The following is a 16958-nucleotide window of genomic DNA, read 5'->3' as shown; positions in this document are numbered from 1 at the left end:
GAGCTAATGTGAAAGTCAGTCGTGAGTAAGTCGTTACAGTCGATACAGACGATGTAAGACGTGTGCGACTTTAGTGGAAGAGAAATGTGTACGACTCGATGCAAGTTAACTAGGGTAGAGTTAACTGGAGTGGACTACTGTCGTTAAAGTCTATACAGCAAACTACAGTGGACTTGAGCCGCTACAGTCGATACAGTCGATGTAAGACGTGTGCGGCTCTGATTCGATAGACTTGAGTACGACTTGGTTCAGCTTTGGGAGACCTGGAGCGACACTGGGAAGTGTGTCGTTGGTCTGTTCTGTGGAATACGGCTCGATGCAAGTTGAGAAGAGATGAATTGCAACGAAGTGAAGACATGAATTGCAACGAAGTATAGCTAACTGTAAACTGACAGATATTGTACAGTCTTCTACGCTACATGTTACAGTGACGAATTGTTAGAGTTAATAGTCATTAAAGTTATATGAAACTGAAAGTTGAGTCGTCAAGTTCTTTGCAGTGTTTTTATTTGTGTGCCTACTAATAGATTTAGCCAGAAGATTCAGAAATACGTAACACTATTATAATTAATGGCAAACTTATGCTTAGTATGAAGTCATTGATGATGAAAATTATTACAATAATTTATATAGGGCTGTCACATCCGATATTTAATGAAAGAAGACTTATATTTTAAATAATGGGTCATGGTATATTCATATACAAATCTCTTTTTTTTTTGAGAATGTAATAGGAGGAAGAAAGAGCGTTTCACATTAAGTAAGTGCCTCTCTTACTGTTTTGCTTTCTCTTATCTTTTAATGGAATGGGTTGCCTGAGTCAGACAGGAAAACCAATGATTTAGCATATTTTTAGTTACAGATCATCATGCATGACTAGATTGATACATGAAATGCGTAAGACGTAACAATCTTATTTTTTTAAGAAACGTCTGTAGCTATAAGTAATACCAAAAAGCTCTAAACTGATTTGTCTGCTATTGTATTGTTTATATTTTTCAGACTACATACACGTATAAATGGAATACATTATGTAATCCTACGAAAGCATAAGACTAAGACTAAGACTGCTTTATTGATCCTTACGGAAATGTGTTGTGATTACAAGGACTCGTGTCTCATATAAAGACAACACAACAGAAAAATACACATAAATACAACAGACAACATAAAGAGTTCATTCAGCGACTACACACAGGTATCTTGGTGCATTTCATGTTCCCTGATCAATGAGTGGCGGTGATAGAGTCTGACCGAGTGAGGTACGAACGAGTTTTTGTACCGCTCCGTTCTTGTTTTGATTGACAGCAGTCGCCCACTTCGCGACGACCTGGCGTAGTTCTGATGGAGCGGGTGGCCGTTGTCTTCCAAGATTTTTTCGATTTTTCTTAGGCACGTTTGTTCAAAAAGTTCCTTTAAATGTTGTAATGTTGTGAGTGTAATTTTTGATGCTTTTTTAATGATGTTTTCTAGACGTTGCAACAGTTTAGATGAGGCGTTTTTTCTTTCTAAAATATATTATAAGTTCTTTAGTTTTTTGTTACATTCAGTTCTAGAAAGTTGTCGGTGCACCAGTTTGTAAACTCTTCTATCGAGCTTCGATACTGAGTTTCGTCTCCTGAAATAGGACCGACTATGGCAGTATCATCAGCGAATTTAATGAGTTTAACTGATTCATAGATGCTTCTTATGTCATTAGTGTAAAGAGTGTATAGTACAGGAGAAAGTACACAACCTTGTGGAGCACCCGCACATAGTACTCAAGTTGACGATTTGGTGTTGTTGACTTTAACATACTGGGGCCGTTGGGTTAAAAAGTTTAGAACCCATGCTTGTAAGTAAGGGCTTACATCCAGTTTTCGATGCGTTATCAAACTTTATATATTTTGTAGAGAATTAGGCTTACACCTATAATATAACACATGGCGTAGCCGGGAGGGGAGGGTCTTCAAACCATCACTTGCCTCAGACCTCATTGTCTGAAAGGGAAACTTTACTTACTGCCCCAGTGCAGCCAACATAAGCGAACTATAGTCACCAAATTTCATGGGTTTTTTGGTTTCCCTTCCACCTCCAATACAAAAACTAAAGCATTTTACCATTTTCTACCAGTCGCTGGACTCCATTGAATAGCAGATTTAGTTTTTGAATTTTTTTTTAGCGGAAGAGTAGCAGGCTAATTGCACTGTAGATACCTTAAAATATGCATTTTTAAAGCTTAAAATAACAGCGCTCCCCCGGACTCCCTACCTGTCTCTTGGTGGTGTGTACTGTCTTTCCACTAATTATAGGAAGAGAGTATTCTAATGTAGAAAAACGTTTGAAAGCATGAAAGGTCAGAATGTAATGAAGATTGATCACATATACACACACACTAATATATATATATATATATATATATATATATATATATATATATATATATATATATATATAGGCTATATATAATATATATATATATATATATATATATATATAGATAGGCCTATATATAATATATATATAAATTGCGGAATGGGGTAAAAATCCCCCCCTCCCCCCCACCGAAAATATATGACATGCCATTTGTGGGCCGGTTTATATGGTAATGCCCGGGCCGATTTTGATACCCTGTCCGCCCCTGCCTATGTCCTATATAATCTAAATTAAAATGTAGATTCTTATTTCATTATTATTTAAAATAGCAGTCGATTGCCATATTTGTCCTTACTAAGTTTAACCTAACCAAATGGAAGATGACTCAAAGTTTATTTTAAAGTAGATCTCCAACATTAGTAAGCCTACTAATTTAATTAAATGTACCATAAAATGTTGGACCTATAAAAATTGTACCACATCAGTGCCCAGCAGAGTAAACACAATATTATATAGGTAGGTTATCTAAATCTGCATATCAACACAGTTGTTTAATCATGGCGACTTCAAACTTGTTTCAAGTATGTTTATGGGCAGCATTATTTTTTTAGAAGATATATAATGTCGGCAAATAATATATAAATAATAAATTAAATGTTTAGAAATTAGATCAAGAATTTAGATTTCTTAAACTTAACTTCTTAAGACACTTAATAAGTCCTTAATTAACTTAATATCTAGGTAGTATAAATACTATAAAATCTCAAATCTAGATTTATATCTATTCAGAACTACTCTTCTCTATCTACCTCTAGCTTTGGTTCAATCACAAGTAATTAGCAAACTTTCATTTTCAACCAGTGTTAACTAAACATGATTTGAATTTTTGTTTGTCCATTTAAGTAAAATTATATTTAAAAAAAAGTAGGCTACTCTTAAAAATGTACATTTAACTTATGCTACACATTATTGTAGCTCTGGTAAATAGATTTAATAGTATTATTTCTATTTAAATTCCAAGTCATATAACCCTCATTGGTTACATCCACTGAATTAAACTTAAAAGATATAAGACATCCTAGATCTATATAGTATAGTATATTATTGAAATTGTGTGATTATTAGTTAAGAAAACAGAGATAAATAATAAAATATTGCATATTGTCTGAGTCTGAAGATTAAGCAAGACTGCAGTATGTCACTTGACTACTGAGATGCAACTTACATATTTTACTTACTTTTAACACAGGCAAAGCTGTTGTCCAACAGGGACACTGTCAGGATTCTAAATCAAATTACCTTTTTCACCTTCTACACCTTTTGTCAGCATGGTGTTTTCTTTGTGTTATAAATATGTATTCTGTTGTCTTTGTGAAAGTTTTTCAGCTGTCTCTTTTTGCCAGTTATTTGCTGCAAGCAAATTCCTCTATGCATCTGAGTGGATCTTTAAAGCATTTACAAAGGGCTCATCAAAAAAGTTTGACTTTGGTGTGTGGTATTAGTCTGGGGTGGCCATTCACAGTGATTAGCAAATTTCATTGGGAGACTTCTGTAGTTCTAAAGTTGATGTCTAGAATCAATTATAAATGTCTGGCTGTTATTTTTCTTTTTGAGTTGGCACTTATGTTTAATTACTTTTACCTCTGAATCTTTCTGTAGGTAAAAATGTATTTATGTCATCCTGTTATACTGCTAGAGAGAGAAAGATGCAATTTAAAACTTGTTGTTTTTTTTGTCTTTGGAAGAAGCTTCTAGCTCTAGTATGTATGTGTTGTCTGTTAAATGAATTTGGAGAAATATGGACAGGCTTTAGGTGTCATGTAGCCATGTGATTCTGGCTAGTAAATAGAATTTCAGAGTACTCAACTTAAAAGATTCTTTTTGGGATGGGGGCTGGAAGGTCAAATGTTGTTCACTTGGTACCTCGCATTACTCTTTGGTTTAGCAAGTTGGAGCTGCATGGTTCAGTTTGAATTCACATCTGACACTATGTATGTTTTATCAAATTTTCTTCACATTATTCTCTCAATAACCAGTATGCTCTAATACTGTTATCATATTACTTGTATTCTTAGTCTCTGCTGGTATTGTGAATGATAGACATCTTTATACTGTTCATCGTCAAAACAATTTACATTTATTTTTTTTACAGCCTCTTTCCATTTAGCCACCTTGAACCCAATGACATTGACTTTCATGGTATTTTTTCACAATCTTCATCCCCATATATTTATAACTACACCTACTTCACCCCTCTCACTTGTTGAATTTAATAATCAGCCTACAGGTCTATGCATTAGAAAGTATATATAAAGAGGCCTATTGATTAGAAAAAATAAACAAGTTTATTATATGCATTAGAAAATAAATAATTGATATTGATTTGTAGAGTTACAAAATTAGAAGACAGCCGTGAATGTAAACTGACTCCTCTCTTGTATATCCCTAGTTTTGTCATGCATCTCTTGTGTATTGATTTTCTGTCCTAATGAGAAAATTTAATGAAATGTTTTGTTTCAAGAAGTCGTCAAAACAATCCTCTCAACTTACTGCCTTGAAGAGAAAGACTGAACAATTTAAAAAAGGAGAACTTTTACGTGAAATACAGAAATTAAATGTTCAGTAAGTGAAAATTTAAAAAAATGTACTCTCTATTTTTCTCTCAATATAATTATTCTTCTATATTTATGTAGTATTTCTGTTATTGTTAATGTTTTCATTAAAACATTTTTTATTTACTATGTAAGATTAAATGAGTTTACAAAACAGATTCAACTACACATGTTCTTATTTCATTCTCTAAAGAATTCAAGCTTTGGAGAGAGAAAAGTTTACTCATATTTACAGTAAACGTTCTGAGTTTAGGCAGGACTTTACACCTTTGGAAGATGAGGAGTTGAAAATGACAGATGAAAGGCAAACAGAGAGTATGTTTTCTATAATCTTTTCATCATCTAAAGATTTTTTAGTGCTTAAAAACTTAAGTTATAATTTGTTTCTCTTTTTATATGTATATTTTTTTGTAATAACATTTATTTTAGAAATCAAAACAAAACAGCAACTGGAAAAAATTAGCCAGATGGTCAAAAAATTTCACAGGGAGCTTCGAGATGTAAAGCCAACTCCAGAATGTAAGTGGACTATGTTTTTAAAAATTTTCCTTCTAAATATTAATACATATTTTTATTAATTATATACCGTTTTCAAAGCTCACATTCTTTTGTCCTAAAATATCAACAATTTGATTGTGATGTTATTATTAATAATTTTTTTTTTACATTGTAGTATGTAAAATATTTGTATGTAACTTTTATTTGTTGCAGTTGTAGAAAAGTTAAAAATGATAATGGAGGAAATTGAAGGAACAATTAGCACATTTAAAGAGCAACAAAAAGTGAAGTGAGTATCATTTGCTTATTTAACAAAAAAAAAAAAGAAGCATACTTTGACAACAGATTTTTTATTTGCATTTATAACAAACAATTTCAGGTATGATGAACTGATGCGTTTTGAGCGTACATTTTTACAAGAGTTAGAGCAGTTGGAATCTAAATTTGAAAGTTGGAATCAAGCTTCAGAATCAGAAATAAAAATCTCATCAGCTCCTTCTGCTCGCTCTCTAGCCAGTGACATGGATGTCACTAAAAACTTACCACCCGAAGTAGCAGCTTTTGATGTATGTAGTTATGTTAACCCCAGAAAATTTTCTTTAAAGTGTCTTAAATATTACATGAATTTATTCCACTCAGAAACAACTATACCTCTTTCCTTTTATCTACTTTTAATGGCCCTTCAATGCATCTAAAAAAAAAGATTTTTGTTCATAAAAATGAAATCTCTATTATCAGAAATTTGTGGCACAAAGTGGAGGACACAGGGGAGGCTGGGATGAACATGACCACCAAACTTTTGTACGCTATAGAAATATGTATAAGGTATGACCTAGGGAATGGATTTGATTTTATAAACAGTTTTTAGCTTGCTAATTATTTATTATAAAATGTGTATAATTAAAATTTGAGTAGTAACAGAAGGCATTTTTTTTTATCAGGGCCGAATAGTTTTCTTGGATCATGTGAAGCCTTTGTTACCCGTAAGGACAGAATCTGAGATCAGAGAACATGAAACTTGGTATCAGGAGTACTTATTTTTAAAAGATAATAAAAAATATGCCATTAAAAAGTGGAGAGAAAAAAAAGAGGTGATTACTAAATTGTTTTATTAAGTATTTAATAGAACATTTTTTTTAAAAATTGATTATTTTCTTCAAAATACAAGTAAGTTTTGTATACTCTTTGAAATGGTACCAGTGATAAGCACTATATATATATATATATATATATATATATATATATATATATATATATATATAATGTTCTATTTGATTTAGAGAAATATATATATATATATATATATATATATATATATAAGAAGATAAATATATAATGTTCTATTTGATTTAGAGAATTAAAATTACCTTTATAGTAAATAATGTGAATACTATTTTTTTCTATTTTCAAAAATAAACAATTTGAAGGAGGAAAGAGAAGATGCTGTCACACAGGTGGAAGAGGAGTTGGTCAAAGCTAAAGAAGAGGAGAGAAAACGAGGACAACAAACAGAATCAGCTGAGGAGAAAATTGAGCGTTGCAAGCAGCTTAATGCATGGCGGGTAAATGAAGATGTTTACTGTTTCTTAATTATTAACGTGGGGGTCTGGTTGCTGAGTAGTAAAGGGCTTGGTTTCCAAACCAAGGGTTTGGGTTTGAGTCTCACCATAGTAAAGAATGGGATTTTTAGGGTACTTGACATTAGTTGGAGAAAGTAAGATAGTCTATTGTTATGCTGTCCACATGACACCCTCATTAAAGCTGGCTATGACCTTTACATCTTCTGCCCTATAGATTGCAGTGTCTGAAAGGGGTAGTTTAATTTAAATTATTAAACTGCATCTACATCTAGTCAAGAAGTAAGATGAATTTTCAAAAAAGATATAAAACATTTCAATTAGACTAGCTTAGGACCACTAAATTTGTTCTTTTTTTTAGTAACGAAAATCCAACAAGATCAAAAACAAGATTTGTATGCGATGAATTATATCTAGATCTAGTCAACATTTTGACTTAAACTCTAGACTAGATCTATTCTAATTACCGTCATTTAGTTCTAAAAAAATCTAGGGAGCACAAAGAAAGGGTTGTCCAAAGAAAGGCTGTCTGGATTACATAAAATAATCAAGCAACCTCTATCTTGATATCTTGTTAAGAACAGCTGCTGACTGGCAAAAGTGGAGGGATTTGGTTAAGCAAATCGTCACAGCACCACTACAATGAATGTCAAAGGATAGATGATAATGAAGTTGATGAAAAACAAAATAATACTAGAACTGTCTGCGTGGTTCACACTGACACAGCTGACTAAAATTCATAATTTCAGTACAGATCAGTAACTCCTCCAAACTGCATTGACAATTAAATAACTTTAAATTACTTTAAAAAGTATTTACTTTTGACTGTCTCAGCCTCTATATGGTATGAAACTATAAAATACATTTTGAAATTTGAAAAAAAAATTATAATAATAGTAATAATTAATACCAATAATCTCATGTATTGGTCTAGTCATATGAACACTCCAACATAACAATGAGAACGATGAAGAAGAAAGAATGAATAAAGAATCTATTAGTGGATTTTTTTGTTTGCTATTAGTGGCCTACTGTAAATTTTACTTACTGTATATATAAACATAAATTTATGTAAAAAAGTAGTAGTGTATCAGTTGCAATGCTTAACTCTTTCTCTTCTAATTGACAATATCATCGTTGATTGGACTCCATTAAATAAAATTATTAATTTTTGGTCTTATAAACTTTAATTTGTGTTAATAAAATGAGCATATATTCTCCTATTATTCTATACCAAAATTAACAATTTTTTAATAACAAACAAAAATGTTATTGAAGTTTTTTTTTTTTAAATTACAAGGTAGAATGTACAAATGTGAAAAATAAACACATCTGTAAGAACGTGGAAAATAATTACGGAGATAAAGAGTTAAATGTTGCATGAACCCTGATTTTTTTTTTTACCTGTTATACTAAGACCATGATTTTATTTCTGTATTAGGTTCAAAAAGAATTAGAAAAAGCAATGAAAGAAGAAAGAACTATCAAGCAAGAAGTGGAAAAGAAAAAAAAGCAGGAAGAGGAAAGAAAAAAACAAGTTAGTAAATTCATCAGAACATTGACACAACATACATGCATACAATATTGTACACAGCAGAACATTGACACAACATACATGCATACAATATTGTACACAGCAGAACATTGACACAACATACATGCATACAATATTGTACACAGCAGAACATTGACACAACATACATGCATACAATATTGTACACAGCAGAACATTGACACAACATACATGCATACAATATTGTACACAGCAGAACATTGACACAACATCCATGCTTACAATATTGTACACAGCAGAAGATTGACACAACATCCATGCATACAACATTGTACACAGCAGAACATTGACACAACATCCATGCTTACAATATTGTACACAGCAGAACATTGACACAACATCCATGCATACAACATTGTACACAGCAGAACATTGACACAACATCCATGCTTACAATATTGTACACAGCAGAACATTGACACAACATCCATGCATACAATATTGTACACAGCAGAAGATTGATACTTCATACATGCTTACAATATTGTACACAGCAGTATAATACAGATACATTCTATGTGATCTTAGGCTAAAATGAATTTCTTATTTTATCTTTTTTTTTTTAATGCCATAATAATATAAAGTAGCTGCATATCACATAGAAATATGAATTTAAAAAGGTAATTTCCCTCTTAATTGACAGTAGCTGCTGGGTAGACTACAATTCTTAAATCATCTTTGTGCTTGTAAGGTGTTTTTTAAACTATGTGTGATTTCCAATTTGTTTTTCTAGAAGGCACTATTGATGGTCCAAAAAGAATCTTAATAGAGCTCACCTGACACAAGTCATCAGAAATTGATTTCTCATATAAATCTGTTTTAATTACTTTTTCTCACATGAACCATATTTATAGCACAAACTTTTGAACATTTATATCACACACTCACTAAGAAGTACTAGCTTAAAAGATAATATTGTATTTTTAAATTAAAAAATAACTGACTTTATTATTTTGAACTTTTCGCATTGAAAATTTTAATTTAATTTTTTATTTGTGAATGCATCCTAAAACAAAATTTATTTCTATTTCAGACCCATGTTGGTGTAGTTTTATTCATATTTTTTTTACCCAATTTATAACGTGGCCACCTATTTGTTTCCTTCAGTTGTAGAATGATTATTAACTCAATAAGAAGATTACCTATAGTCCTCTACAGCTAATGGAACAGTAATAAACTTTCAATTTATAAGAACAAATCAGCAGACTTAGAAATTTTACTAGAAATAGAGAAGCCTGACTAAATTGGAGGAACAGAAACTTGGCTACTCCCTGAAGTGTAGAACTCAGAAAATTTTCCATAGCAATTATGACATTTTTAGGAAAGACAGGACAGATAACCACAGAGAAGTTCTTTTAGCAATTAAAAAAAACCACACTAATAGTAGAAGAAATTATTTACCAAACTCAACAAATATAGAATCAACATTTTTTTAAATTAACACCACATCAACATCCCTAATAATAGGTGGCATCTACAGACCACCAAATTTTAGCTTAGAGTATATGCAGGAATTATGCAATCAACTTTCAATACTTAAAGAAAAACATAAAAATGCAGTTTTTTAAGATCCCTCCACTCAAGAAAACAAAGAAATAGAAGAAATACAAAATAGAGAAGTGAGATTTATAACAAATGAATATTCAAATTTGATTAGAATAACACCATTAGAAAAATCAGTCAAATTAGAGACACTTCAGGACAGAAGAATAAAAAATTTTTAAGTAGCAATAATAAATGAAACATTGAACCATAATATACAAAGAGAAAAACAAAACCTAATGAAATACTCAGAAAGACATAAAGATAGAGGCACATTTCTTATTTCATATCCTAGGACAAATTTGTACAAGTAATCTTCCCTATTGCCATTAGAGAATGGTATGGGTTGCCTGAATCAGTCAGGATAACCAATGACTTAGCAGAGAAAAAAACGAAACCTAATGAAATACTCAAGAAAAACATAATCATTGATTAACATGCATGACTAGATTGACAATGAAATGCATTTGTACATAATTATTTTCTTTTTTGAAGGAACGTCTGTAATATATAACGAAGATAATAACCATTACAGTTTGTGATCAGCTGTGTTCCAGGATATGCCATAATTTAGCTCTGTGAGTTGCAAAGTGATTAAAGGTCACTGACTCAGATTTTTGCTAAGGGTTGACTCATTAACTCTTTCTCATGTTTGAGTTTGTATAGTCAGAGTTTCCTTCTCTTAGGAAGTGGCCAACCAAGGCTTACAAGTCTCTATTTTGTCAAATATACCTTTTGCCAAAAAAAGAAAAAAAAATATTTGTAAATATATACTTAAATATTATTTTTTAAAATGTTACTTTGTTAAACTTGCAGATAGAGGCAAAGAAAATGGTAGAGGAGTTTCGTCATCAAAAACAAATGGAGGAAGAAATGCTAAAAATGCTTGACGAGGAAAGAAAACAGCAAGAAATGGAAAGGAAGAAAGAATTGATTAGTAAAGAAATCAGTAGATTTAGATCAAGAGTAAGTTTAAAGTGTCGGAATCATTAATTGAAATTAGGAAACAAAAAACAATCTTTCCTCAGAGGTATAAACATTTTTCTTGTATAAGTATTATAAGTAATTAATTTAAAGGGTATAATCTGTTGTGGTAATTGCAGTGACTTCATTACATAGATGTGTTTATTGTCTACAACATTTTCAGGATAATCAACGCCTAGCCGAGAAACAAGAAAAAGAGAAAGAAAAAGAAGAGAAGAAAAAAGAGAAGCAACGAAAACTAGAGGCCCTAAGAAGTCAAGTAAGTTCTAACTCAATAAATATGGCCAAGTTGTATGAAATAGTTGATGTCATAAAATTCTAGTTTGTGTCTTACAACTTAATCAAATATTAGTGCTACTGCCACACCAAAATCAAATTTGTTCAAAGATGCTGATTATCAAAATTATCTTATAAGAGTCAATTTTTAAACAAAAATTTGTTGTTATATTTCAGAATATAAAAAACAATCATAACATACTAAAAATGTTAATTGTATTTAGAATCGCCAAATACAAAAATATTTTGTTTAAAACTATTTTTGATACATAGAAAAGATAATAAGGTCATATCTTGAACAGGTTGCAGTGGAAGTGCCAAGGGATCCAGAGCGATTATTACAACCTACTGCTGGTTGGAAAGAGAGGTTAAAATCCCCTAATCCTTTCGCAAATACTCCAGTTATAAATATGCCCCACCGTGCCATTCCATCCTGGCGACAAGGAATGTTTTGAGCAAATACTTAACACAATGTATCTGAAAGGCTGGTTTGTCTCTTTATACATTCTTAAAGCAACAGAGGTTAGTTTCTGTTTCAAATGTTCACTGCTGCACAAACAAACAAGCCAACAGAAACCTAATGTTGGGGGAAATTTCATTTATTATGAATTTTCATTAGTCTAAAATTTAATAAACCTTAACATTAATATCCATATGTTTTGTCTTCGTGGAAATGGTTTTGTTTCATTTTGTTTGATTTTCACATGTGTCCAACCAACATGTATTAATTGAATGAAGTAAGTACACATGAACATGATATGAAACAAATAATAAACATAACATAAAATACACAGCACCTTGAGCCTACATTTTGTTTGTTAACATCACTCTATAAATTAAAATATTATTATTACATGTGAGAAATGAGTTTTAACAAATAATGTATGTACACATTTGTTCAATAATTGCAAATGTGAATAGTCTTGCATTTCCAATAATTTAATATTTTTCAAGTTTATTTTTGTTATTACAAAGTCATTATCGTAATAATTTTTTCTTTAAAATGCCTTAGCAATATTTTATGAAAAAGAAAATGGTCATTATACATCCCTTTCAAGTTTTAAGTAAAGAAAAATTAAGAATTTTCAGCCACTTAGAAAATATTTATTAAAAGGAAATATTGGAAATATCAATATTATGAGTGAACATTAAAAAAGGTTGGTATTTAACTGGATCCATGCCATCTCAACAGATACATGTCAGCAATTAAAAAGGGAAAAAAAATATTCAATAGTCTTTAAAAAAAATATTTTTTTTTGCTAATAACAGTTCAGGACATTTTAGAGTAAAGTGTGAAGTTCGAAAGCATTAAGCCCGCTGACCGCAATTTTCACGTTTGGATTTTTATAGTAACGTAATGGTCTGACGTATTAAAAAAATGATGGTATCGCTGAATTCCTTGTCCATTTGTCTATAAAAATAGATCTGATTTAATGTATCACAAGGCTTAGTTAAAATTAAATATGAGGTCAAAGAGTAGTAGGGTGGGTCGCCAAGCGTACTTTTCCTCGATTGGATTTCTCCCCCCTAGTTAGTAAGCTCGAACAGGCTGATGGAAGGCTCAATCAGGTCAAAGAAAATATATCTAAAACATGTTTTAATCTTTAATCTTCACTATGAAGTCATTTTCTTTTTACTCTAGTTTAAGAACACCAGCCATTACCACCTTTCCCACAGTCCACAACTTCTTTCACGTCTTGTTACTGACATCAACCAAGGTCACCCTGAGTGTTACCTGTAGAGCCGTAAAAAGCCTCTATTGGGAGAATGATTTAGAAGGGGGGGGGGAGTGAAGGAGAAGTGATAGGTGACCTCATACTCTTTCCCACTCAGAGCGTATCTACTATTCCACCATGCTCAATGGACTTGGGGTGATGGGGGGGGGGGGTGTCCATTCCTATTGATTATAATATTCTTTTGAGATCATACCAAGCTCAGAGGAAGTGATGTAACAGGCTTGAAACCAGCTCTCGTCCAGACACAAGTACTTAGCGTAGCTGGTCGAAGGATAATTCTATACACTAGTATCGCTCCTGCAACAGGTTTGGCAGCAGTTCCCGTTAGACACAAGTATATGGCGTAGGCGTGTAAATGACGGCATACATTTGATCAATAATTATATTGTCTTCAATTCTCTCTCATGATTTAGTTCTTGCTATTGGACATTTTTTTTTAAATTTATAATATCACTATCTTAAAGCTTCTGGCACTATTGGTATAAATTAGAGATATAACAAAATTTAAAAAAAAACAAGGTTACAAAGACAGTTTGTGTGGAAATACAAACTCAAAATCGGCTCCGAAGTGGTCCACCTAGGCAGGCTTCAATATTTTCAGAAAGAACATCTGAATGAAATTATATCAAATACAAATGACAGATAAGAATGGAAAAAGAAGGTTGACAGATCTTGTGTAGTGCCCCAACGGTCCAGCAGATCAAAGTATAGGTGAAAGTGAATGTAAAGTTAGATGTGAACCTGGCCTAACTAGTTCCCCTTTCAGACCTTGGGGTCTATAGTGCAGATGATGTAAAGTTCCTGTTTTTTGTGGCCTATGGTTAACGAGGGTGTCATGTAGCCAGCACAATGACCAACCGCATTTACTTTTCCCCAACTAATGTCAGGTACCCAATAGAGCTGGGTGGACTCAGAGGCGCAAAAGATTCCGAAGTTGAAAATCCCAGTCTTCACAAGGATTCGAACTCGGTACCCCTGGTTTCAGAAGCCAAGCGCTTTACCGCTCAGCCACCGGGCCTCCCCTGGCCTAACTGATGTCTTATAATTGTTCTAATTGTTTTGAAAAGGCTCAATCTCTTATTTGAATCCTCAAGAAAAAAAATTCCGTAATGATTTATGAAAAAATTGACAAGAAAATGCAGTTTATATGTCTAACTTATAATGCATACTAAATAGATTATTTCTCTTTAAAAAAATAGTAAACGTTTGTGTGTACATATAGTACGTAATATAACAGAACTTACCTAACTTAACAATACAAATATAAAAACAAAAAAATCTACAACTGTTTGCATAAATGTGTTCAAAAATATGGAAAACAGTAGTCTCCCCTAATAAAGAGCCTCAAGTGTTTGAGTGTTTAATAGTTGTAAAAGTGGTGTATTTTTATGAAAAAACTGCTTGCATAAGTGATTTAAAAATTAGATTTTTCGCTTTCAGAAAAGAAAAAAGTAGCCGTTGCATCAGAACTTTGAATGGTCTAAAATATTGTGATGTTGGATTTTCACTTTTATAGTTTACGAGATCTAAACGGGACGGACGGACAGACATTTCACAAAAAACTAATAGCGTCTTTTTCCCTTTTGGGGGGCCGCTAAAAACAAATTTATAAAAATATATACATATTTATTTACCTTAGATTTTTTTTTTACATTTTATTTATAGAAATATAAAATATGACTACCAGTATTTACAATAAATTAATAAATAAACTATTTACAAAGATGATGTCCACATTTATATTTAACAGATTTTAAAATACACAATATAACATTTATGATACATCTAAAGTCTCAAAATACATTTCATAATATGTATATACATTTTGTACATTTTAGTTTTATACATAGCAGAATGTAGGGAACCTCTAAATTCAATGTAACTCTGCAAGACTGGGGTTACACCAGGTGCACACAAATTTAAAAGTTTTCAACTCTTTAGCTGTCAAATCTTTGGCATTATGAGTGCAGATAGTGTGCCACCAAGAGTCACAAATGTCACAGAGAATCTTTTTTTTCTTTCTTTTGGGATTTTCTTTTGCTCAGTCAACAATTTTCTTTTCTCTTTCTTTTCTACTTTTTTCTTGTTTTCCTCTTCTCGTGTCTTTTTCTTTTCCTCTCGTTTTAACTTGTTTTCTTTTCTTCTATTTCATCTTTATCATCGATTCTCCTTTTTAGGACTTTTCTGAATTTGTCCCCACTAATTACCCATGGTAATGTTGGAGTGGTCTTAGACTTTTTCTTACTTCCTTTAACAAAAGAAGGTAGTTTGAATATATTGTCATAAGGTATTGTGGCTTTGGGTGGCGTGGATTTCGGCTGTGTAACTTTAGTTTGAGCATCATTGGTTACTCTAAAGGCATGCGCAACAGCTCGAATCAGAGCGGTAAATTTGTCAAATTTTGTTTCATGATACGAATCAGGAAAACTATGGTTTTGTGGGTCTTCAAGTCTGGTGAAAAACATCGACAACTCAGATTTTGTCATTTCATCAAATATGAAATATGAATGTTCTTTCAAAGCATTTATTTGCTGAGTATTGAATTCCAGTAGGCTGGAGATAAGGTTTGTGGGGGAGCTTCAGAAGTCGAAATCCGGCAAACGACTGGTGATGTACATGGTGAGTCGGATGACTCTTTTCCAACTGGGTAGGCTATAGGTGGGACTGGTGTTAGACTCTGGCTGAACAAGACATGTACTGGTTGAGTCTATAGGCGTTTCTTTTGGATCTGAAAATATTAAGGGTGTGAGTGCTAGAGAGATGTCTAGAGGCAATAGAGATGTGTTAGCATCAGTATGAGATGGCGATAAATGGAATTATTGCTGGGAGGATGGTGAGCAGTCAAGTGAGCTGGGTGCAGCCGACTCGTGAATTGAAAAGGCCTTGACATCGATGGAAGGTACCGGTACAGACATTTCTGCCTGGACTGGGGATGAAGGTTCACAAGCTGGTGTTGGAATGGCATTTTCTTCAGGCAAATAAACTTTACTAGGCCAAAGTTTTGTGGAACTTATTACTTTGCCTGGGTTAAAGGGACAAATTCTGGCAGCTCTGAAACTGTTGGATGCTAACACTGGAGTAGTAACACTGCCCCACACTGGCTTAAATACTCCAGCAAAAGTTTCTAAGTTGACACCCTCCCCAACATTTGAAACATGTTTTTTAACGGCAATTTTCCACACAGATTTGATGGCTCCAAAAAATGCCTGGTCAAGGGGCTGAAATATGTGGCTGGCATGTGGAAGCAAGCAGTATAAGATTATTTTGTTTTCAGAACAAATAACTGAGGTCTCAAGAAGGGATGTGTGACTTGGGTGGCCATCAACAAGGAGTATGATAGGTTTTGGGAGATTATTTGTAGATGGGATAAAGATGTCCCTGAGCCAACTAATAAATTGCTGAAGTTATCCATCCATTGTCAGACACTTGAAGTAAGGCTTCAGGAAATTTTTCTGAGGGATCCTCTTGTAAGGATAAATTAACATTGGTGGAATGTACTGCCCCGCTGCACTGCAGCATGCGAGAATGGATACTTGTGATTTGGTGTTGGATGTGATACTATACACATTTTTGGTTCCTTTGCTAGCCACAATCTGACGGGTCTTAGTGTTGAAGGCGAATCCCGTCTCATCAGCGTTGAATATACGCCCAGGGCTGGTGAATGTTGTGGGGTCAGTGGCCTCTATGGTCTTTTGGAACTTATTGAACCTTGACTCCACTGACTCTGGTGACACAAGAGCTCTGTCTTTACCCAGATACATGGTTGATCGTATGGAAAGTTCTGGATGCCTGACAAGGAAACCAT

At 32.8% G+C, this 16958-nt stretch overlaps 1 protein-coding gene across 2 annotated transcripts; it reads left to right on the top strand.

Annotated features, from left to right (window-relative positions):
- Window positions 1–2894: 2894 nt before the first annotated feature.
- LOC106073713 (coiled-coil domain-containing protein 112-like) lies at window positions 2895–12210 on the top strand. Of its 2 annotated transcripts, none has more exons than XM_056008577.1 (13): window positions 2895–2936; window positions 4877–4977; window positions 5161–5282; window positions 5397–5486; window positions 5679–5754; window positions 5845–6031; window positions 6204–6290; window positions 6407–6556; window positions 6893–7027; window positions 8484–8579; window positions 10974–11123; window positions 11305–11400; window positions 11720–12210. In XM_056008577.1, exons 1-13 carry the CDS (start codon window positions 2913–2915, stop codon window positions 11870–11872), a joined length of 1467 nt encoding a protein of 488 aa, XP_055864552.1. In that variant the 5' UTR covers window positions 2895–2912; the 3' UTR covers window positions 11873–12210. The 2 variants fall into 2 exon arrangements, with proteins under 2 accessions (XP_055864552.1, XP_055864562.1); XM_056008587.1 differs by having other exon boundaries at window positions 2899–2936; window positions 4880–4977.
- Window positions 12211–16958: the final 4748 nt, after the last annotated feature.

This window comes from Biomphalaria glabrata, chromosome 1 (assembly GCF_947242115.1).
Source record: "Biomphalaria glabrata chromosome 1, xgBioGlab47.1, whole genome shotgun sequence".
Taxonomy (NCBI): domain Eukaryota; kingdom Metazoa; phylum Mollusca; class Gastropoda; family Planorbidae; genus Biomphalaria; species Biomphalaria glabrata.
Note: the sequence above shows the minus strand (reverse complement) of the source record. Positions and strands in the feature narration are given on the sequence as shown.